The sequence below is a fragment of the Schistosoma mansoni genome, chromosome W, assembly GCF_000237925.1.
Source record: "Schistosoma mansoni strain Puerto Rico chromosome W, complete genome".
NCBI classification, from domain to species: Eukaryota; Metazoa; Platyhelminthes; class Trematoda; order Strigeidida; family Schistosomatidae; genus Schistosoma; species Schistosoma mansoni.
Genome location: NC_031502.1, coordinates 38,296,605 through 38,321,840, shown reverse-complemented (window position 1 = coordinate 38,321,840; position 25,236 = coordinate 38,296,605). Strand labels below are relative to the sequence as shown.

Below are 25,236 nucleotides of genomic sequence, written 5' to 3'. Positions count from 1 at the left end.
CAGAGTTTATATTGACTGTGAAACTCTAACATCGACTCTGAGATGCAAGCACATCCAGCTGACGAGTCCTAAATACGACGAAACGCGCGTCCTGGATTTCACTGCTAGCCACTATCCATTTTTGCCTATAGTGCCTTTGATGAGAATGATTTGTAAATAAAATATGCCTAATAATTAAGTTTTTTTTCAGTTATCTTTCATTTTAGATTTACTGTCAAATACTGAAAACTTGTATTGTTGTTTTGCAAAGTGTAGATTCAATGTGATAACACGAAATTTGATAGTTACCTAACTGAGTGAAATTTCTGCATATATATCCTATCACGTAAGTTTACTTAAAATCCATATCAAAAGTCTAAATGACTGATGATACAGAATTTCTTGTTCTATTTTCAGGCCTGCCTCATGTTTGATCATGCTTTTAATGAGCTGCACAATTTTTATAAATGATGACCTCTTTACAGTTTCTAAGTTATAGTTATTGTAGCTGGTCATCTCAACTTTTATTTTCGTTTCCCCCAAAAATAGAAATATTTGAAATTATTCAACCTCTTCGATGTGATGTTAATTCTCGTAATATACATGTAATTATGATAACATACTTTTCATTAAAACAATTTTACAACATTTCAGCCTATAAATAACATTTCGTACTATACATAAAGAGATTATCTTAGCTTGAAAACCAGTGCAAATCAGTTAAAACAGCTTAGCAGTTTCGTTTTACGAATACACCACCAAAACAATGTCCCACATTGGCGTCACTGTCGCCCGAGTTCAGAAACACCAGGGCCTCTCATGATAAGCACTTAGATATTAAGCAATAAGGGATCTTTGAGATTTAGTTTTCATTTATTGAATATTCGTCGACCTAGCTTAAATAAACAATTGATCTAAGTCATCTACATCAATAAATGATACATTTAATTGCTTCAATTATAAATGAACATGTCAATAAGTGATAGTAATATTGTACGGTGGTTAATATTTAATTGTAGCAAGTGACTACAGATATGAAATTGTCATTTCTTGTTGTATGAATACCATTTCATTTCATTCTATATAATATAACAATACACTTCTTTGCCTAGTCAAATGATTCGATAGTTACGCGATGCAGAGTAATTCCTTTCTAATGACAGGCATCATATTTTCAATAAACTAGGGATCCTATTCAGAAAAAATAAAATATTCTTTACAATGCAAGGAATTAGAACATTATGATATCATATTATGATAATTCTTTTCCGAAACATACATTAGTTAATTCAAGTGAACAGAAGTGGATTAGTGTGTGAAACAAGAAGATTGAATAATTTTGATGCATTTCTAATATTACATTAGTGAAATACAGATTATTTCTTCTCAAGGTAATGGAAAGCGATTTGGTTTAATCTTTGAAGAGATGAGTTTTACGGTTGAAATTATGAACTGATATTATTAAGACAATCACTGGAGATTAGGATTAATCGGATGAGTGTTTAGCCCTCATTCATGGCTTTGCTGTAGTGCTCATACACTCTATTTGGATCGAACACACTACCCCTCAGTGTTCTGTCGTGCTCCTGATCTTTGAACCACTTAGCTAGGATTCAGTTATTTATATGTTACACTTTAAATATTGGTGACTCTGTGTGGTCATCTCACATTGTTACTAGTGTGTAACTGCACCACTTCTGATATAGGTTATGATCAATGGTCACACTTCCTCCGTAAATTGAATCTTGAAGCGAGTCACATATCAGCATGTGATTTTTATTACCTTTGAGTCTTCGTGATGACTGACGAACTTCTCAGTACGCATTAGTGACTGATCCTAGTGAAATATCAAATGAAGAATACGAGACCCTAATTTCTTGAATACAAATCTCGGTGAAATCATGTATCTTCAGTTCTGAATAGTCCGGTACTACTATAAAACGTTTTCTCAGTGCTTCTCGATTGTCAGTGATTGTTCATTGGAAACAATTCCGTGCTGTCAACCTTATGATTTAAATCTTCACGAATACCTTATACTCTACACTTAAGAGACCAACAACTTTAGGACCACAAATTTTTGAAACATGATTTCTTATTGAGTAATCTGCTCTAGTTTAGCTAAGAGCGGTCAATCTGTAATATATTACGAAGTGATATTTAAAATCTTATGGCAATTCAGTTTATTATACGTTGATGAAATTTTTTTGTTGGTGTCACTGTTACGTCTTGGCAGTTGAACGCTATATTCGCTTCCCTAAGCTAGTTCCGTACCCCCGAGCTAGAACTATACACCGACTTGAAGACCATAGAAAAGGCACAAAGTGTGTGGGAAGCACTTTACTACAGGGTTCATTCATGTACAGAAAATATAGGGATTTTATAGTAATTTAAGAGTCCTTGAGTTTTACTGGAAGTTCTAGAATACTGCTAAACATAGTAGCAGTGTATTAATCAGCCAATCAGGATCTCCACATGTGACTTTTCCATTTTCGTTATTTTAGTAACATAACTTCATATAACTTCTAATTAATCGCTGATTGGTTGAAATGCTCCTTGATGACTCCTGAGCTTGTCATGTCGCTTGCGAGAAAATTGCAGGGTCATCCCAATAGTCACACATTATCTTGTGGCGTTATCCAAATAATAATTTTACTAGCTTTTTTTACTTTTGGTTTTACAATGTACTGCTTTCATTAAATAGATGTTTCTATGAAAAATGTATTGTATTGAGAAATAAATTCGTTATATCCCGTGGACAATTATGAATGGTAACTTCCAGAACTGTTTATGGACCAATGTCATATATATATATTTCCTATTGTATAATTGTTAAGTAACTAAACTATTCTTATTCGTGTCCATTCTATTATAAGCTTTATTTTGACCTATGAACTATTATTATACTATTTACCATTCTTGAGTTATACCCAGTCTATTGATTACTGTTTCCCCTATTCACAGCCACATTTGGCCAAAACTTGTATAAATGTTATTTTCTATTCTATGGTATGATGTGGTCAGTTTGTTTGGTATATAAACCCAGTATGTTTGAGAATAATGATTCATCATGCAGAGGCTGTTATTGGTGTTCTGGACTTAACTGGCTGGGCTAGGTAGATAGCAGGACTGATAAGTACTCGAGACTGCTGATACAATTTTGCGTATCATAGGGCGATTGATAAATCACTGCTCTCTAATTGGGCGCTCATATACTAAACAGGGCACGCACTTAGTCACTCGATATAAATAAATTGTCATTTATTTCTACCTAATATCTACAACATTTTACTCGTATTACATTTATAATTTACAATTATTTGAAATACATGTATTTATTTCTTCGGGTTTCATTCCAATGACAATGTTGAATAATATTGAAAGTGTACGACTGATGGATTTGAGAAATATATCCATTTATTAATCAAACTATATAGATGACAGGTTTTTCTATCCTACTCTTGATTATAAATTAACCATTATAAGTTGGTTAAATAAGAAAGTTGATTCATGGAATGAATTTCCTAAACTTTTGAACAGAGTTTCGTCATAGTATTCTATTTTACTTAACTTCAAATACTACCCAGTACTCCATTTAATGCGTAAACCTTGTGTTACAAATGTAAGACCTTACGTAAAATATTTTTTGATATACACTTTGAATAGATGAGTTTCCAAATAGAGTAACGATTTACCATGACTGAATCTTGTCGAAATGCACAACTATGATATTTACAAGTTATAAAAGACTAAGGATTTAAGTCCAAAAACTACTTCTTTTCCTACTACATAAAATCATTAATGAACATTACTTCTCAAGTAATTAAGTGAAAAATACATCCATTTTCAATCAGCTTATACTTTATTGAAGTTTAAAAGAAGAAACAAAAATCATCAAAATGATCCACCTAATGTACAAAAACAGAATTTATTGTACAAGTTATTAGTATTTGTTAATCTATTTAGAAATTTTCTATTCTATATACAAAGTTAATATGTAGATTAAGTTCTTGGTTTTGAGAGCTGAATTTCACAGATCTACTATATGGAATAATTTTACTCAGAATATTGAACTTTATCTCTTAATCATGAATGACTGATCTGCATCGTTTAAATAAATCTAGATATCTACGAATCTTAATTTTAATAAAAAGGGATAGCTGCTTTACAAATTTGGTGTTGTCTAATTTCTGCTTATTGATTGTCACGTGATTTGAGTTTTTTTCACTAACAACTAAAATCTACTCATCCATGTTGTCAGGTCAATAGATTAATGCTGTTTATGCTACTGATCTAATGACAATGCTGTTTGTTCTTCTAGAAAAAAATGAGTGAGAATACTAAAAGTATGTATGTTTTAATAATTGAATGGTCATGCAACGCATTATCATATACAAGTATCTAATTATTAATGAATGACATACTTCCGGAAGAAAAAACTAGAAACATGGAAATATAATGAACTTGAAAAAATAAACATGTGAATTTTGCATTAGTAATTTCAGAGATGAAAGAGATAAAAAAAATACACATAACTATCCATTTATACCAAAACTATTCCACAGAATCTATAAAAATAAATTCGACAAACTTATCTTTCAGGTGATGTTTCTTATAGATTTACATCATTTGAAAAACTATTTAGAAATCCAGAGAACTAAGTGAACGTTTCATCCTAAATTTGGACTCATCATCAAAAGGTATTTATAACTTATCAGGGAGTCAAACTAAGGTGTCTTCAGTATTCAAGGCTACAGATTATTATTAAGACAATCGAGTTAATTCATAACAATTCATGTACTCGATTTTACTCCTTTCGCACTGATATGGAATACAATACTTGAAAAAAATTTATTATACGAACATTATCAGTTAGGTCTGTATTATTTTCGATATAAAATTCAGTAATTTGGTAATTAAAGGACAGGAGCAAACCTAGAAACTTTAAATCGTTTATCAACATTCATACGTTTTCTTCTAATTGTAAGACTTAGTTTTAGTCGACAGTAAACTAAATAAGGTTCATCAACCACATTTTTTATATTTAAAATTAATCTAAATTGCTTATAAATCAATAAATGATGAAAGATACCCATAAAAATTTATGAAGATAGTTAGTTTCCAAGATTTTTGATGCTCTCTTCAGACGTTTCTTCAGATAAATAGAAGATAGTTGTATTTTTCAAGGAAATCAAATGTCTTTATTGATTTTGAAAGTAGATTGTTATCAATATTAGATATTTATCAAACAGTAATGAAATCTGATTGTTTTCTAGTCCCATTCATCCCACTAGTATAACATAAGGAATTTAAATTATGAAAATGTAATTACTTAATTGCTATATTTATTTGTCGGAAATTTTATGTAAATCATTCATTTTAAGGCTAAGTTGTACAATTATATTGATAAATGGTATGAACAGTTACAGTTGAACTAATTCTTGCTTCGATTTCTAATTGCTTTGCAATATTATTCTAAGTAATAATGTGGTGTATGTTACTTATGTTGACACACATAATTAGTATATAACTCCAATCAGAAGTGAAATGCCTGACAGTAGAAAGATAAAGAAATCTTATTGAAGAGAACAAAAACATAAACAGAGAGTAGTTTTAATGACAACAAGAATGAAGTTAGAGACAATTGATGGAAGACGGGTAAATGGAGTATTTAATGTATGGTTTTCATAATTTACAATAACACTCTATAATTTATAATAAATAACACATTGGTTATCCCCACCTGAGTGTTTCTTCACTACAATAACAGTAATATACGTTGTGTTGGTAGTAACACTAATCGATTTTGTAATCACATAAACTTTACTATACAAAATGAATGCATGAAAATTAACTAACCTTATCTGCTCAAAAAATATAATAGCATTTACAAAACTAATTATCAGCCGGTTGTTCATTGGTGGCTTTCTATCATGCAATGAATGTTTCGTTTAATGATATTTATTTATACATATAAACTTATTAGAATTATAAACAGGTCTATTCGGTTACATTTTTTTCTTATTTTGATTTTAATCATATAAATGTGTTGAAAGTTTCACTATCCTTCACATTTAGTGCCAGTAACCTAGTACTAATAAACATGAATTTCTATACATCATTGCAAAGAAATTAACATTTCGATATAAATTTGATTAAAATATTGAATATAGTTGTTAGGTAAGGTTATTACTACTCCAAACAAGTAATTTATGATAATTGTGTAACATTTACAAACCTATATAAAACATGATAACCGATTTAAAGTGTAGCTTCTGATAAATAGATAAGATCACTGTGAACATTTATGCCAAGAATGTATAATAGTTCATTGAAATTTGTCAATGTCTTGATAACATTGTTATATCCCGACGAGAATAATGGATGATAACTGTTGCGATCTATTTCTGGACTAATACTATACATATATTTTTATTATGTAATTGTTAAGTAACTGAACTATATACATTCATATTCCTCTTATTATAATAATTCATTGAATCTGTTTATTTAATTATGCATTATTTGTATAGTTATCATGACAGAAGTCACAATTAAAAAGTTCCCTATGATAAATTGTATTCATTACTTTACTTAATCAAAATTTAGACATAATTAAATTATGTAACAGTTTCCTACTATTAAGGAAAGAACAGGAACGAAGCGCAGTTAGTGTGAAAATGTATGAACAATAATAATCGGAGATGATGAACTGATATTTACAGAAGTAAGAGATCAGGATTGAGTCAATTGATTGAGCATTTGCAAATTAACTATTTACTTTATGGTTCTCATATTTTACTGAAATATTCTGTAATTTTGTATTGGAACACATTCGATTGTTCCCACCCGTGTTCTGTTCACAACACTAGGATTAAAATACTTTCATGAAGAAATTTAAAGAATAATAATGAAAAAAACCATCGAACATTTGAAAATTATTTTATTGATTAGTTTGACTTACCATATATCCAAATGTAATTTATCACTTGATATATCGTCTAATTCTCTAAATGAAAATGAAAAAAATGTAAAAAGGAAAACATTGTTTAAATGTATAATCATTAATGAAAATAGATTCATAGTTTATTAAAGGATAAATCTGTACAGGATTCATGTTATTTAAACTTTTGTGTTAATTTAATGAAGTTGAATAAAGTAGTTGACAAAATAAGATTCAAAGAAGAGGATTTTACCATTAAAGCTCCAATGTTTTTTTATAGATAGTTCCATGTGTTTGTAAGGCTCGATTTTTAAAACTACGAAGATGTTCAATATTGATATGTATAAGAAGATTGAAATAATCTACCATGAAGGCACAATTAAATCACACCATTAATTGGATGTAAGTAAGCTATTTTAAACTTATACTATCAAAAATATACTGAAGTTTAATATTCTGAAATGAGTTCAGTTTTTCTTTAAATGATCACAATCAAATAATACCATTATATAATTTATGTAGACTCATAACTTATTTGTAATCAGTTTATAATGTGACTTAATCAGTATAGTGAGCAATTTTTTAATCAACTATTTGTTGTCTTAAACTCTTCTGTCACAATTTCGAAAGTCAATCTGTTACGTAAATTATGTATCCGTACTGATCAATTCCCTAAACGTTTCTCCAATGAAGTAAATACAGATGATTCTGTGTTTAGAAGAAAAATTATCATCATCATTAAACTAAACCAGATAAAAATAGATAAGAATAAAGTCATAAAAAAAACTTTAATTTACACAATGACGTAACCTAATACCTATAATTAACACAATAAATGATTTACAATTGTATCCATTTAAAAAGGACTTAATTATAACAATAATGTAAAGTATTCATAATTCACATAATTTATCATTATTTAAAAACCGGATATCTATTTTAAATCATCTTTGTATTAGATTTATGTATATTTCAATTAAACTTATGTCAATATGAATTAGGTATGTCAACTTTTCTTCTGATTGTAACATTTATGATTAGGAAAACAACAATATTCTTTGGAAACATTGTGGATTATTTTTGTAGAAAAAATAAAAAAATTAGAAAAAAAATCTTAAATAAATAATTCTAAAACAGAATAATCATCTTCACGACAGTTACCATCTTCTCTCCACCCTCCCAACATCTCAATCTTAATATACTTATCAAAACAAATGCAAATTAGATGTAGTTTACTTCATTTGATGGATACATAAAAAATAATTATTTCAGTGAAAGTATACAAGTAAATTTTAACAGATTTCTTTATTCATTTCTATATATCACGTCATAACACTTTAAACTCAGTCAATTCACTATAATCTTTTAAATAAACTCATCATTGAGTAAATTATTCATCTCAATATAGACAATTGTTCAATATCAAAAATATGTCCCCTTTCTGAAGTTTATATTTACGCATATTCATGTTTACATTGTAATGAAAATAATAATATGTATTCATCAAGAACACTTGACAGTGAAAGTAACTAATTTACATTTTTGTTAAAAAAACAAAAAAACAAAACAAAAACAAATAACGTATTGAAATGTTGATACAAATTTAAAGTACAATACTGTTTTGAAGAGTTGAGTATTTGGAAAAACAAAAAAAGAGAAAAATAATTATAAACTATTTAAATACAATAACAACTAAATCAAAATTTAGACAGGAGTGAAAACTAATGCAAATCATATTTGATGTATGAAATAAACTATGTCATTATATATATTATATACATAATTCTGTTTATTATCTTGAAGGGAGTAAGGATAAAGATTTCGTTTATTTGTCGTCAACTTTTTACTACCTGTAATATTTAATGTCTTACATCAACTCGGCACCCAAATACTGTGAAACTGTTCGCTCTAATTTAGACGAGAGTTCTTATATTTATAGTGATAATTAAAAAGACGAGTTCAGCTTACATACATTAAAGGGGTGTCTTTGGAAGTTGTTTTGATCACACATCAGTTAAGTTATAAGAAAGATGTAAATAAATTTAATAGACTAAATAAAATATTGTAAATGTATACCTTCTATAAGAGAACATTCTACAACACTAATTGTAGCAAGAGTTGTAGAATGTTCTTTTACGTTGGCCGTATATTTACAATATTTAATCTATTAGGTTTATTTACACCTTTGCTATAACTATAAACAATTTCCAAAGAAACTCTTTCATATACATAATGTAAACACATTTTATAATGATGGTTTTTGAATATCACAGGTTGTAAGCACCTGACAAGAACCAAATGAAATAAAATGAATTCATACTATTTTGTTAAAAATCTTTGTAATCACTCTTTTCATTCTGTCTTTATAGTTGGTCAATATTTTATGTAGGATTCCATAGTGGTCTAGCTTCAACAGACTCATGATTTCAACTATATAAAATTACTAAAATCCCCACAAAATCCCCTCTGATAAATATTTATTGAATGTAATTTACGTTTCTAATTCATTTTATTATGAATTGAATTTCTCATTTGGATTGATTATATAGAAATAATAATTACAATAATATACTTTTTTCTTTACGTATCAAGTTATTGATGTGATAATATGGTGTGCGCTACTGGTGTCAACAAATATAAGTAGTATGTATCATCAATCAAAAGTGAAATACCTGGTGGTAGAAAGTTAAGAAGATCAAAGAAAAGGGAATGATTGGCAAGGAAACGAAAGAACAACGACATCTGAGACGAATGAAGTATTAACTGTATGGTTCTCAGATTTTACTAAGATGTTCTGGAATTTCGTGTTTAAGTACATTCAATTGTCCCCACTTGTGTTCTCGTTCACTAACCGAAAATGGAATGCCTAGAGGCAGAATCTTGAGAACATCGAAGAGAAGAGAATGAGAGCAGTGTGTGATTGGAATGGAAATGAAGGAACAACAAAGTCTGAGACAATTGATGGATATTTCGCAGATGAAGTATTAAATGTATGGTTCTCGGATTTTACTAAGATATTCTGTAATGTCTTCAAATACATTTGGTTGTGCCCACTTGTGCTCTCGTTCCCTTTAGTAATAACAACAAAGTGATAAGTTATATTTTGCCTAATAACGTTCACATTTCTACTTAGACAAGTTGAAATTCTTAATCATAGGGGACATTTTAGTCATATTATGAGATGGTCATTCACTTGTTCTTCTTACAAATGTTTAGGCAATTTCATTGCCACATAACTAAATGTCATTCATCATTGTTAGGCAAATAACTAATTTCAGCAACCAAAGGCTTAATACTGGTTCACGTATCACAAAAACGAACTGTAATTGACATTTAAAATATTTGGATTCTCAAATCAATTAGAATAAAATTGTTAATGTTGATATGACTCATATAGAATGAGCTTGTCAGGCTTAAAGTCCTTCAAACGGCGGAGGCAGTAGCCATCAGAATGAAGAAACCTGAGCTATGTGTACAGAAGAAATATCTCCAACCCCTACTTCTCCCTTGGCCAACCACAAGGCCAATTAATGAACAATCATCTTAGCTATTGTATGACCTAATTTGACTATGTACTTATGACCTTTCGTAGTCAAATGTAATTGTCTCTTATCTTTATTCACAAATCTTTGTATTTTATTATTATTATTATTATTGGTTAAATATCATTATTAATCCCCCCTAAACATGATTCATTCACATCGCATTGATCCCTCCTTATTACGTCTCACTAATTTTTCACACATTTAGTCTTCCACTTGATCGAATTGTAATTGCACTATCATATCTCTCTCACCCTATCTGACCCATATTTATATTCTGATCACAGATCTTAAATTTTCACTTTACGTATATACAGATTCAAGTTAACATTCTATATGAGTCATATCAACATTAACAATTTTATTCTATTTGATTTGACATTCCTAAATTTACATGCATTAAACTATGTACTTTGCCCTTAACCTGGCCAATTTTTCGGATTATTAATTTGGATATATAATTGTAGAACCTGAAGAGAATTTATCGAAAAGAATATTCTTCGTTCAAATATTAGTCTTTTAATATGATTGGGATTTTTAAACGATATTTGGATTCGTTTAGTTAATACCATCAGCATTCGATCAAATGTATTGAATCTTCATAATCAGAAGATATCATTGGGACTAATCATACAGGGTTCCTCATAAGTGTCTTTATGATCCATTATTCAGAAACTTGCCAAAAATTTATAAATAACCAATAATTGTTACCTCTTGTCACAAAGTAACATCCAACTAGGAGGCTTTTACTGGAATATCTGACGAATTACTTTCTCAATCGAAAATTTTTCACTATTTTTTATCATTCATCATCCTTTATTTTAACTTTTAAATATTTTCGACTTGGTCAAAATCACCAGATTGGTACATATTTTCATTTTAAATAAAAAAAGCCTTATCACATTGGTGTAATTCTATAATGAGAACTTATTGGCAACATATTTCCAAATATGATCTTTTTCTAAAGCTACTTCACCAATATTTTATTTCTAATTACAGAAGAATGAACAGCAACTGGATAGAAATAGAAAAGAAGGTTCAGAACAGAATGTGTTGGAGAATGTTGGTCGGCGGCTTATGCTCCACTAGGGATAGCAGGAGTAAGTAAGTAAGTAGCCTATTGAACAAGGAAATTATAGCAAACATCTTTAATATTTCTCGTTTTGGGTGAGTTAATAGAGAAATAGTTATATTAAACCTAAGGATTATTGCTATACGTATACAAGTTTATTCTTTAATTCAAATAGATATGGCTACGTATTATTACCAGGTAAATGAATACTGAAAGATTAAAGTATTTGATTAATCAATCAATCATATCTTAAGAATTATCTTACAAGAAAATGTAATATGCGTTAATTAAAAAAAACAATCAGATATTTTATTGTTTTTAATTCATATAATTCACAGCCGATGTTTTTCAGCTATTTAACGATGGACATTTAAACAACTTTTACTTTTGTGAACGACGTTGGAAACAATTAACCCAGTTTTCTGTCCAACATAAAGTAACTGAATAAAATTTAACAAATCTATACATGATCTATTTTCTGTTTATTCACGCTATTATATGAATGGTGAATGATTTCAAACCCTGAAATCTGCGAACAATTGAGTAGGGATAAATTAATCCACTAAATTGAATAAGCTCCACCCGACTTTAATATGCTTATGAGTTGTTTCCCTTGTAGATATTCCAAGGAAACCTCTTTACTTTCCAAATCGCACACAACCATGACATAACCAGTATCCATCACTTCAAATGGATTTATCCTCAAATAATACGTGACATCCCATTATTCACAGTTCTAAATTCATGAGGCGATGTGTAGTGTACAAATGTGCAACATTGTTAAGGGACTGTTTGAGTTGTTTCACTAGCGATTAAAAAGATCAAATAATCACCGAGGTGCGAAGATTATTATCATGACCATCTTCTCTCAATTGCCAAAGTAATTGATTTCACAGTATCTTGAACTACCAGTAACATTAACCTATTTCGTTTATAAACTGGTCTCATATTTCATTTAACACTGTTATCTTGCTTGATATCGTTGTTCATTCATCTTAACGAGTGGTTTATATTGAGTGACATAACGTGTGGTCATGCTTCATTTCTCATGTTGTGGTTCAGCTTCCACAATCTCAACACAACAACATGGTAATGTTCCGTAATTTTCGTAATTTATTAACTTTTCTTAATAAATCTTGGTTCAGTAACGAACTGAACAAGGTAATTTGCATAGATATTAAATATAAGAGTGATAATCTAAAGTAAGATATTCATTTAGTGGACATCTACACTCAGTGATTTGATGGATAACACCACTGTGTTTGAAGTGATAGGTGTTAAGTCCCGATCTCCATGTTGCTATCAACATCTGGATCCAGGTATACCAAGTTGACGAGTTCCAAGTGAAATGAAATGCCCATCCCTGATTACACCGCTAACTGAATCAGAAACATATTTATCACAATACTGCTTACTCCATACTGGTTTTTCCCAGATTTACCAATAAAAAATATCTGTAGTCAGTCATTTTTGACAGTTTCATCCACAATATCTATCGCAACCTATGATAAAATTTCCTAGCAAACCCATCTCAAGGCTAAATTCACTTGGCATTATTTATTTGAATCCTTCTATTGATGTTTGGGACTGCAATTGATCAGCCTTATATTGGTATATGTGCATACCATGCGTATTGTCTCTATATTGTCTTAATTCATAAGCATTACAAGCAAACATGGATAATGGCCAGCAGGTTCATTTAGCTGACGAGTCTCAAATAGGAGGAAATGTGCGTCCTCGGTTCAACTGATAGCCACCTTCCATCTTTGCTTATAACTATTTCAAGGCTGTTTGTCTTTATCATTTTTCAGTAATAATGCCTTATTATTTCCTGGTGAAGTTTTCTTTCTTAAACAATTATTGTTTCTGTTCAGTGATAATATCTTAGGTAGGTTATATTATTATAACTTTTTATTCCAGACATAATATCACATAATAATGAAAAAATGGTTTCTACTATTATTCGTGAATATTAGAACGGATAATTTAACAAAAATTGGGCGCCAAGTATAGAGGAATCATTATGGGTAAAAATTATATCTGAAACAATCTCAGCGATTGAAATTTAAATATTTCCAACGTTTTGTCCAGCAAACTTGTCTGGACTTCTTCAGACTAATAATCGAATTTTTTTTTAAAATGATTTTCAATTTTACACATAAGCTGATAACCTAAACAAACCAGAACTTTGTTGATGACAACACTTGATATAAATTTAGTTTTTACAGTTTGCTTTAAGATTAACATCAAAAACGTGAATAAATTTTATTAGTTTTGAAATTATGTTTATTAACTGGTAAACTTTTGAACGTTTTAAGTGTATAAAGGTGTTTTTCTCATTTATTTTACACATATATATTTGAAGTAAACAGTGTTGTAGAAATCTATCCAATAGTTTTATTTCGGATTAGTATCAGTTAAGTTTTTTTTAAAAACTCACTTTTCGATTATTTTATCTACTGAACTTCTACAATTGTTTTCATAGTGGAAATCATGAATCACTTGAAGCTAAACCACCATGGAAAACCTGGAAGCTCAACTTCATGGATTGGTTAAAGTTAGATATTAATACCATCGGATGCCGGCTCAATGATCTAGTGGTTAAGCGCTCGCGCGCGATCCACGAAATTGAGCGACACATCCACCATTGTCTTCAGTGAGTTACTATCGCACAACAGACCTGGTTTAACTCCACTGTCCACTGCTTCCCACTAGATCTCCAGGAAATACATCTTGAAGCCAGTCACTAGTGAGCATATGTTGATTAATATCAGAAGGGGTTTATGTGGATATTATAGTGATTTTATTAGTTGAGATCATGAGTCAATTGAATCTAGACAACCATGGAAAATCTGGAAGCAGTGGACGGCTGTTTCGTCCTATTTTGGGACTCCCGCCTAGCGACATTCGAACCCATGGTGGTCTAGCATTAATTAACTCATGATCTCAACTATTAAAACTACTACAATATCCACAAACACCTCTTCTGATAAAAAATAAGACAAGAATAACAATAAAAATCATACATTATTGAATACGGAATATGGGACGGAGTAATAAGATTAAGGTCGAATAACAGATTGAACATGTTGTCTGAGTACATAGACGTTAAACTTGAATTGGTTATTCGCTAAGTCTTCTTCGTTGATATTTCAAAGTGATTTGACTCAGTTTTACTCTATTTTCAATTGGCTATTGTATATATGTCTATATATAAACCTTTAGTAAATAATACCTTCCAAAGAAAACGTTTCTATCCTAAATATTTTAAAAAAAATATTATTTCATAGGTTTCATATTTTATTCTAATTAATGTTAATTATTAATAATGAAGCCCATCTAAACTTTCTTCAACTTTGATGATAAACAGTTTAAAATTAGAAAGAAAAGACTCATGATTTCAACTATATAAAATTACTAAAATCTCCACAAAACCCCCTTTCTAGTAAAGAATGTATTTATCTAAACAATGATTCTTTCTTCGTTTTTCACAACAAATTACTTGTGGCCTATTTGTAATAATTAAACGAACGATTCAGTAAAAGTACATTTATTTATTTATTTGTTTGTTTTTAAAAATAAAAGCTTCCAGGTTTTCCTTGGTGGTCTAGCTTCAATTGACTCATGATTTCAACTATGAAAAATACTGAAATCTCCACATGAAAAACCCCCCTCTGATTATTTACATTTATTTATAAAACATAAATATACTATTTAGTTCAAAGGTAAACGTAACAAGAATGAACAAAAGACAAGAAAACAATTAATTTCTGATTTTTATTTTCATCCTAAATATTATTCTCATTATTATTATCATTATCATTGCTTCAATGTTGATAAATTATGCAAAAATAAATATGTATACATGGACAACCGGGCGATATCACAGTTCTTACACAAATCAAATAAGATTTGTGTGGCGCACATAGAATCTGGTCCCCCCTCTTGTACCAATATTTATATGTCCAAATAAATAATAATAAACTTTTCCATTTAATCAGACTAACTGTTATCAGTTTAACTGAATCTGTATCACATTCTCTTTACTTCCTTTTTTTATTTAATTTAAAATGACTAATCTTAACAACTATCCCCAAATGATTTAGTAACAACAACAAAAAACAAGCAAGCAAGCAATGAAATGATTAAATCAAATCTAATGTTGTTATCATTTGAAAAAGAAAATAGAATGTGACATTGAATGAGTTTGTTTTATTTAACTAAAATAAATATACATAAACAGTTAACTGTTTAAACTCATTTTAACAAATTATCGTTATTATCGATTAAGAGTAAATAAGATTGTACTTTTCTTGATGTATATACATATCTATTGTGTAATTCATTCTCCTATATGATTTTTTTCATCTAAGTTCTTATGAATAAAAAGTGTTTACATCAAATTTATTATACCAGTATTGTATTGAAGGTGATGAAATGAGTAGAAGCGATTTATATCTACCTCTACTAAGTGTCCAGTTTCACCTTTTGTTTACTTTGTATAGACATTATATATATGTAATTTAAACGACAAAATGTCAATATGTATTCGGTTAGCTGCTTTTGATGGTGGCGTAAATTAATAGAAACAACGTATAGTTTATGATTTTGTTTTCGTAAATAGAACAGAATCTTATCTTATAGGTTAGAGTCTTGTTTTATATATATAATATGAAACATATATTCTGTATGATTCAAAGTGTAGTTACTTTAAAATTGATTAGTTCTCTCGAATTAATAACTTAAATAAAGAACTATAGATCTTGATTAGGAATTATGAACAGGATTGTCTGTCATTCAATAAATTAGGCTTTAACAACTACGTTTAGTGTTGAAATATATTGTTCCAATGTTTTACAAACAGTTCAACCAAAATAAATAATCTCTGTTTACTAAGTTTCCTGAAGATCAGTTACTGCAAAAACAACGAAAATGTGTATGATAATAAATGAAAATATATAAGACTTGAAACTCTAGATCACATAATTCAATATGTATATTTACATTGACCTATATTAGTGTAATAACTCCGCCTGGAGCTCCTCTGGGGGCTACTGCCGGTCCAAAGCTCGGATAAAGATGCAGGTTTAGGCATGGGGTTAGCGACCCCGTCTCGTAAAAAACTAACTCGCTAAAAAAACGCTAACAAGAAAAACTTATTCACACTATTTAAACTCTGCTCTGGGAGTTAGAAGGTCTCCATTAAGAAGAGATATGACGCCTCATGGTGAAAGCCGAGTTCCTTCGGAAGTTACGAGGATGATGCCCACTCTGACAACCAGAGCAACCTTTAATTTAAGCACATTTAGATACAACAAATACTAGCTTCAGGTGAGCTGATGATATACTCCCGCCATGAAGAAGGAAATGCCCCACATACACAAGGAATCACACTGATGCTATCCAAACAAACATAAAAAGCACTTATGGGATAGGAATTTCATGGACCAAGGATCACCAAATTCTCCTTCAAAACAAAAAAAGAGGGCATTACAATGAACATCATTCAATGCCATGTGCCTACCAACGACTGCAATAAAGACGTTAAAGACCAATTCTACGATAGGCTGCAGTCAATCGTCGAGAAGTGCTCAACAAAGGACCTGATCATTCTGATGGGGGATTTCAATGCCAAGGTTGGAATGGACAACACTGGATACGAAGACGTCATGAGATGACATAGACTTGGAGAAATGAACGAAAATGGTGAGAGATTCGCAAATTTATATGTCTTCAATAAACTGGCCATAGGCCGCACTATATTCCCACACAAATGCATTCAAAAAACCACCTGAACGTCACTGGATCACACTACGCAGAACCAAATCGATCATATCTGCGTCAAAAAAAAATTCAGGAGGACGATGGAGAATGTGAGAAACAGGAGAGGAGCTGATATAGCATCAGATCATCATTTGTTGGTCTCCAAGATGAAATTAAAACTTAAGAAGCACTGGACAACGGGGCAGACATCACAAAAGTTTAATACGGCTTTTCTTAGGGATGCTGACAGACTCAACGAATCCAGGATAGCCCTCAACAATAAGTTCCAGGCCTTTCATGATCTATTCAATGGAGAGGGAACTACTATGGAGAGCGACTGGAAAGTTATCAAGGAGACAATCGTTTCAACATGTCATCAGGTTCTAGGCCACAAAGAATGGATCACTGCTGGTACAATGGATAGGATTGAAGAAAGGAGGAACAAGATGGCAGCAATCAATATCAGATGAACAAGAGCATATAAAGCCAAGGCACAAGCCGAATACACAAAAGCACACAAGAAAGTGAAGAGGAACATCAGAGCCGACAAACGTTTATATGTGGAAGATTTAGCAATGACGGCGGAAAAGGCTTCAAGAGAAGTAAACTTGAGACAACCGCATTAAATTGTAAAATCATGCATGGAGGACAACTCACTGACTCGTTGGAGGTAAAGACCGGTGTCAGGCAAGGTTGCTTACTCTCACCCTTTCTCTTTCTCCTGGTCATCTACTGGATCATGAAGACGTCAACATCTAGAAAGAAGAACGGGATACAATGGACAGCTAGGATACAGCTGGACGATCCAGACCTCGCAGATGATCTGGCTCTTCTATCACACACGCAACAACAAATGCAGGAGAAGACGACAAATGTAGCAGCAGTAGGTCTCAATATACACAAAGGGAAAGGCAAGACTCTCCGATACAATACAACATGCACCAATCGAATCACATTTGACGGGGAAGCTTTGAAAGGTGTGAAAACCTTTACATATCTGGGGAGCATCATCGATGAACACGGTGGATGTGATGCAGATGTGAAGATGCGAATGGCAAAGCAAGAGCAGCATATTTACAGCTGGAGAACATCTGGAACTCAAAATAATTGTCAATCAACACCAAGATCAGAATTTTCAACACAAATGTCAAGACAGTTCTACTGCATGTGGCGGAGACGTGGAAAACTACGAAAGCCATCATCCAGAAGATATAGGTGTTTATCAACAGTTATCTACGCAGTATACTTCAGATCCGTTGGCCAGACACTATCAGCAACAAGCTACTGTGGGAGACAACAAACCAGATTCCAGTGGAGGAAGAAATCAGGAAGAAGCGCTTGAAGTGGATAGGATACACTGAGGGAAGCAGTCAACTGCGTCACAAGGCAAGCCCTTACTTAGAATCCTGAAGGCCAAAATAGAAGAGGAGGACTAAAGAACACATTACGCCGAGAAATGGAGACAGACATGAGAAGAATGAACAAAAATTGGATAGAACTAGAAAGGAAGATGGAGGGCAGAGTGGGTCGAAGAATGCTGGTCGGCAGCCTATGCTCCATTGGGAGTAACAGGCGTAAGTAAGTAAGTATATTAGTGTAATGTGTAGAATACTATCTCAATACATGGAATAGTAATTTGTCAGACAAAAACCAAACTAATACAACCATGGAATAATCAGTCAAAAACAGTATTTCTTATCTAATCAAAATGAAGAAAATAATATTTACCTTAATCGAAGCACTATAACGCAAACCATTTTATAAAAAAAGTAAGATGTAGATAAACTAGTCTTACTAAGTTATGTATTCTCTATTTTACATTCGCTTTATTTTCAAATAAACCATTATACTAGCATCCCATAATTTTCAATATATATATATATTAGTAAGCTAATCAGCAGCTTACATTAAACAAACTATGAACTAATAGGGAGAATTTATAACATAACTGTAAAGTCACCTTAATTACACATACAATTAGACCAGTTTTCTATTTCTTTATATTATCTGCTTTTACTGACTCTTATTAATTTGTGTTTAATATCTCTATATAAACTGTATAAGATGAATTATCTGATTGTCGGTTATATTACTTTGAGTCTACAAGTAATGGAGGATAGTTCTTAAAAACTACAAACATATTTATGTCATTTCATTCAGTTTTTATTGTAGAAGAAATCGTAAGCCGTTTGATTTATTCATGTAGACATTTCAATGTTGTTAAAAAGTAATGAGAAGAAAGTTAGTTAATTTATTACATTACAGGAAGTCTTCTCATCATGTTAGTATCACTAAGTAATCATTTCAATACAATTCTAAATATCTGAAAAGTTTGATAACGAAAATATAAAAAAATGTTATATAATCTATAGGGATTTCATTGTATATCCTTCAGAATATCTATAGTAGAACTACAATTACTTCCGTTCTTCTTTCATCAAAAAGATAGTAAAATATAAACGTTCATCAAAGAAAAAGACATTTTTATTGATTTGAAGAAAGTAAAATTAAAGATTTTAAATAATCTACGAGATCTACAAACACTCAGAAACAGAATACACATACCTGACAATAGCATGTTTCAAGAGGAGTACTCAAGTTTTCGAAATTTACCAAGTCAAACTTCTTGTTATTAAGTTATAGGTATTAATGTACTGTAGTGAACAGAACAGGGGTGGGGGCAATCGAATGTATTTAAGCACAAAGTACAGTCTATCTCACTAAATTCTGATAACCATACAGTCAACAGTTAATTTGCAAAATAACAACCAATTGTCTCAATCTTCACTGTTCCTTCCGTAAATATCAGTTTATCTTCTCTAATTTCATTGTTCATGCATTTTCCTACCAATTGCGCTTCAGTTCTTTCTTATCGGTCTTCTGCCAAAATATATTCTATGTCTAACCATCACCATACACTACTTATGTGAACATAAGTAGCCCACACCATAATACCACTAAACAAATTATATGAGGTGAATTGGCGTATAAAATGTATGAGCATTCATAAATAATTTTGAAATGAACAGATTAATATAGCGAAATATTTGCTATTGAGTTATTCCTAAAATTTTATAGCTTTCAAGATTATTTGAAGAACAGTGGTTATTTGGATTGAAATATTCCGACATATTCACCTGCATACGAATTTTATTTTTATTACTAGAGTGATTTAATCTTAATGGGCCTTATTTTACACTACCTGAACAATTCACTTATACTTTGGTGTATTTATATTAACTATCTCGTTAGCCTTTCTAAGGTTACTGCCGGTTCAAATCATGGATAAGGGAGGAGGGTTAGATCTGGTGACAGAAATCTCATCCCGTAGATAACAACTTTGCTTAAAAAATGCTGACTATAGAATATGTAAGTATTTATATTGACAGTTAAAATTATGAATGATCTTAGTTAAACCAACTTTGAAAATCCGGGAGCATGAGACGACCATTCCGTTCTAGTATGGAACTCCTCAGTAGCCTATATCCATGATCTCTATCAGGGAAATGAATCCAGTTTCAGGGCCGAGGATTTGCACTGTCTAGGAGCTCCATACTAAGATAAAACGGCCGTCCAATGCTCTCAGGCTCCCAGTGGTGTTCTAACCAAGATCAGTCTATTATTTATATTATGGGAATGTTATAATCTCCAGAGAACCTCACATAATGGTATTTATATTGAGTTTATAGCTAACAGGATACTGGTACAAATGAACAAATTTAGTAATAAAACAAACAATTCTTTTCTTTTTCATCGTAAGTAATGAGCAGATAAATACTTTGGAATAAATCTTATATTTTATACCATCTACGATTCGGTTAAACAAAATGAAGATTCTAGTTTGGTTTCAGCAGACAATTATGCCAGAAATTGCAATTTCACTGGATAAAATAAGATTTTAAATAAATAGCTCTACGAATTTGTTCAGTCATTTGTAAAATATGGTTTTTTTACCCGACAGAATCATTGCATTTAGTAAAAGAAATAAAATATTCATAAAACTTCCATTTTATTGGTTCTATCAGTAATTAGAACTTTATGTACCTTTCTCAATTAGTTAAGTTAAAAAAACTGATCATCATTTTGATCCCTACTTATTTTTCAATTCATAAGTTTGGTATTCTGGTCTGATATCGACAGCCATCGCTGTGTGGATGTGCCACAATCTTGCCTTCTTAGGTTGATCTTTCTGGACTTGATACAAAAATCAAGAAAGTTTCATGTATTTTGATGTAATATTTTCCATCGGCCAAGAAATAAATAATAGGGTTGTTAACAGATTTCGCGACTCCGTTTCCCAACTATACAAGTAAATTTTTACGAGCATGGATGGAAAGGACCCTCTGAGTCCTACCTATGTGACTGTCTCCACAGGAGCAATTAAATTGGTGTGATCACATAGAAGAGTTCAAAAATTAATCAGGAATAAAACCGTTTGTCCAAGGTTGGATTTTACAGAAAACATAAAGAGAAGTATATTGACATGTCGACTTGGAATATTTATCGAAAGGATGTTTAACATAGCCAAGATACATGAGAACGTTTTAAAAAATCTGGTACATGCACAACCATTAGAGGATAATATATCGGCGGCGAGCTCTTCCGTGTATGTACACTAACTTAATTGCTCCTGTGGGGATAGTCACGTATATAGTACTCAGGAAGTCTTATCGATGCATGCCTATGAATATATACTGTATAGTTGGGAAACGGAATCATGAAACATGTTAACAGCAACACCCTTTTTTACTCGAGTAGTTAATATTATGTAAAATCAAACTAAATTACTAATACTGAAATAATTGAAATGGAATGTCAACTTGAATCAGTTTATATGTTAAATAAAGTTAACGATCAAAACAGCTATCGATCAAATATGGGGAGAGAGATATACTAATGCAATTACAAACGAAAATAAGCGTCCGTTACAGGATGACGTGATATACAGAATAATATAAATTAGGCAAAAAATAGTGAATAGGGATGGGTACTGAATAAATTTCTCGAGCATTTTCAAACGTTAAAATAAAATGAATTTAGGCTATGAAAACACGAAGAGAAAGGCTGTGTGTACATTAATCAAACTATATCCTCATATAGCTAAAAGGATTGCTGACTAATTAGGCTAGAGTTTGACTAAGATGGATCTAAAGTTTTCTGCTCTATGACCAGATCATCTACCACTTCGGCTGGCGGCTAGTCTAAGTAATTGATCTTTCAATCTCAGAGAAACCATCAAATTAGTAGGAAATACTATTTATTATCTTCCAGAACGATTAACATGATTCCTAACTAATCTTAAGGCCATATATGATCCCTGGTTTTTAGAGGATGATAATAATACTAATAATGACATAAGCAACTACACAAACAACTATATGAAACCGCTTAGGTTTAAGGCGAATTCAACAAATAAACGCAATTAGTCACTTATTTAGCGTTGACGTTAACTCTAAGAGCTTATTTATTTTTAAGTATTTTCATTAAAAATTTGTATTAGCTAGTCAAGTAAAACACTAAAACTATTTTGTTTTTCTCGTTAATATTTCTACACGTATATTATCAAAGTATTATGATTGTTTTGAAAAAGATATAAATTTATTTTCATGAAAAACTAACACTATTCTAGTGTTGTGCTACTGGTGTCGACAAACATAAGTAGTATATATCATCAATCATAAGTAAAATACCTGGTGGAAGTAGATTAAGAAGATTGAAGAAAAGAGAACGAGGAAAAATAACGATCGGTGTGGAAACGAAAGAACAACGAAGTCTGAGACGATTGATTGATATGTTTCAAATGAAATATTTACTGTATGGTTCTCAGATTTTAATAAGATGTTCTGTAATTTTGTGTTCAAATACATTCGATTGTCCCCAATTATGTTGTCCTTCACTACGCTATTATCTAGATATTATTTATTTAAAGAGAGTAATCCTCATTATAAACTAGCTTCTTAATCTGAACAAACCAAGTTACTTTATACAAAATAAACACAAATTAAACGATGTAAATTATTATATGAATTGTTGTAACCATTAAAATGTTTGTGAGAAATGTATGTTACTAGTAAATAAATACTAATCTATGCACAAAAGTGAGAAATATATAAAATGTATTTAAATATAAATAAAAATCATTTATATTTGTAATATCAGAAGTGGGTTTCGTGAGAATTTTAATAATTTTTCTATATAGTTGAGCTCATGCGTTGAGGTTAGACATTAACAGCGTTGGATGCCGGCTTAGTGGTCTATCGGTTAAGTGCTCTGGCGCGAGACTGGTTGGTCCTGAATACGAATCTCACCAGGAGCGATCGTGGATAAGCACTGCTGAGGAAGAGCCCCACAATGGGGCAAAATGGCAGTCCAGTGCTTCCAGGTTTCCCCTGGTGGTCTAGCTTCAATTGACTCATGATCTCAACTATATAAATAATATATTTATAATATCCCGATTAGCAGAAAAACTAGATTTTCTGACGTTTCGCGACTCAGTTTAAGCCACTTCATCAGAGGATATTCTTTGGAAAAGTGGAATATATTACAAATATATTACCTTCATTTACAACAATTTATCTAATAATCAATTTATTTAGAATAAACAAGTCAAACCTTGATGATAATACCGATCAAATGTATTTGTTTTCATAATAAAACTAAATTTTATAAACTTGTTTTATTCATAAAACAAAGTATATCTAACATGTATTGATGAGACAAATCCTGTTTTCATTCAATAACTTACCATGATAACTAAAAAATGAATTGAAGTTTGTTTTTGTAGATAAACCAAAGAAAAGAAAATAATTTAAAAATTGATATTAAATGAATAAACTATATTATAATCATATTCAATATATGATTATTGGTTTTATCTACTATTAAGACGATGATAAACACTCACTGTCAGCCTATGCTCCATTGAGAGTAACAGGCGTAAGTAAGTAAGTAAGTAAGTAGGTAAACACTCACTGAGTGACAACTTAAGATAATTCTTGTTTTATAATTATATAAACGTTATAATTTTCAAAATAAGAACCGAATAAACAGAATGATATTAAAACAAATTATTGACCGTATAAATTTACAAAAATTGGATATTGAATAAGTTCAACCACGTTATTCATTGCTGACTAACACGTAAACGGATATTTTTATCTTTAAGTTTTAAATTTTTTTAAAAATATCTGGTTTAGTTTGATAATTTAATAAAGTTACTCGATCTATGGAATATATACATTCAATAAACTGATATTATTCAGCCGGAGAACTAGCGAAGACCAAGAACCACCAAAATTTTGATTTTGTTGTAGTTAGAACCACGCTAGTAATATATATATGCTCACTTTTAATTGAACTACGTAGGTTCTAGTCACTATACCTCTCGATCAGAGTTCAATATTTAAAATTGTTCAACTCATTCAAGCTTTCAGTAGTCATTGTTTATTCTTTCAAAACTATTGATTACCTAATACTAACTACTCTACAATGTTTATTTTTACTAAACAAGAGAGAAATAAACAATGGAGACACTGGACAGAAAACATCTTTCTACATAAGTTTAATCATAAAACATCTAATATATACTTCGAAAAGTTTAAAATAAATGGAAGTCTTCATAGTTTATTTCATAATAAATTTGAATGATATCCGTATATTCCAGCTGGAATAAACTGGATTGTGGTGTTTGGTTGTGTTTTTTTTTCTCAAAAAGAAAACACGAAATAGCAATTTAACACAAAAAAAGAACTAGATTTTACATAATGACATTAAATGAAACCATTTCAAATTTAATAGAATGGAATAATTATAATTTATTAATTACATAAAGTGTATTTCAGTTATTAAAAGTAGTAGTATGAAATATTCATTTTCGTTACGTATAAACATAAAATATAAAGTCCACTTGGTATTGTTTGGTTGAATCTTCACATTGATGT

At 30.8% G+C, this 25,236-nt stretch overlaps 1 protein-coding gene across 1 annotated transcript in view; it reads right to left on the bottom strand.

The window, feature by feature from the left end:
• Smp_210510 (subfamily C1A unassigned peptidase (C01 family)) overlaps positions 1 to 25,236 on the bottom strand; it is a gene marked incomplete at its 5' end in the record, with an annotated part of 118,234 nt that overhangs the window by 66,257 nt on the left and 26,741 nt on the right. Inside the window, one exon of the mRNA XM_018789626.1 lies at positions 6,941 to 6,985. Coding sequence (XP_018655050.1) covers positions 6,941 to 6,985 — 45 coding nt within the window. The remainder of the gene's footprint in view (positions 1 to 6,940; positions 6,986 to 25,236) is intronic.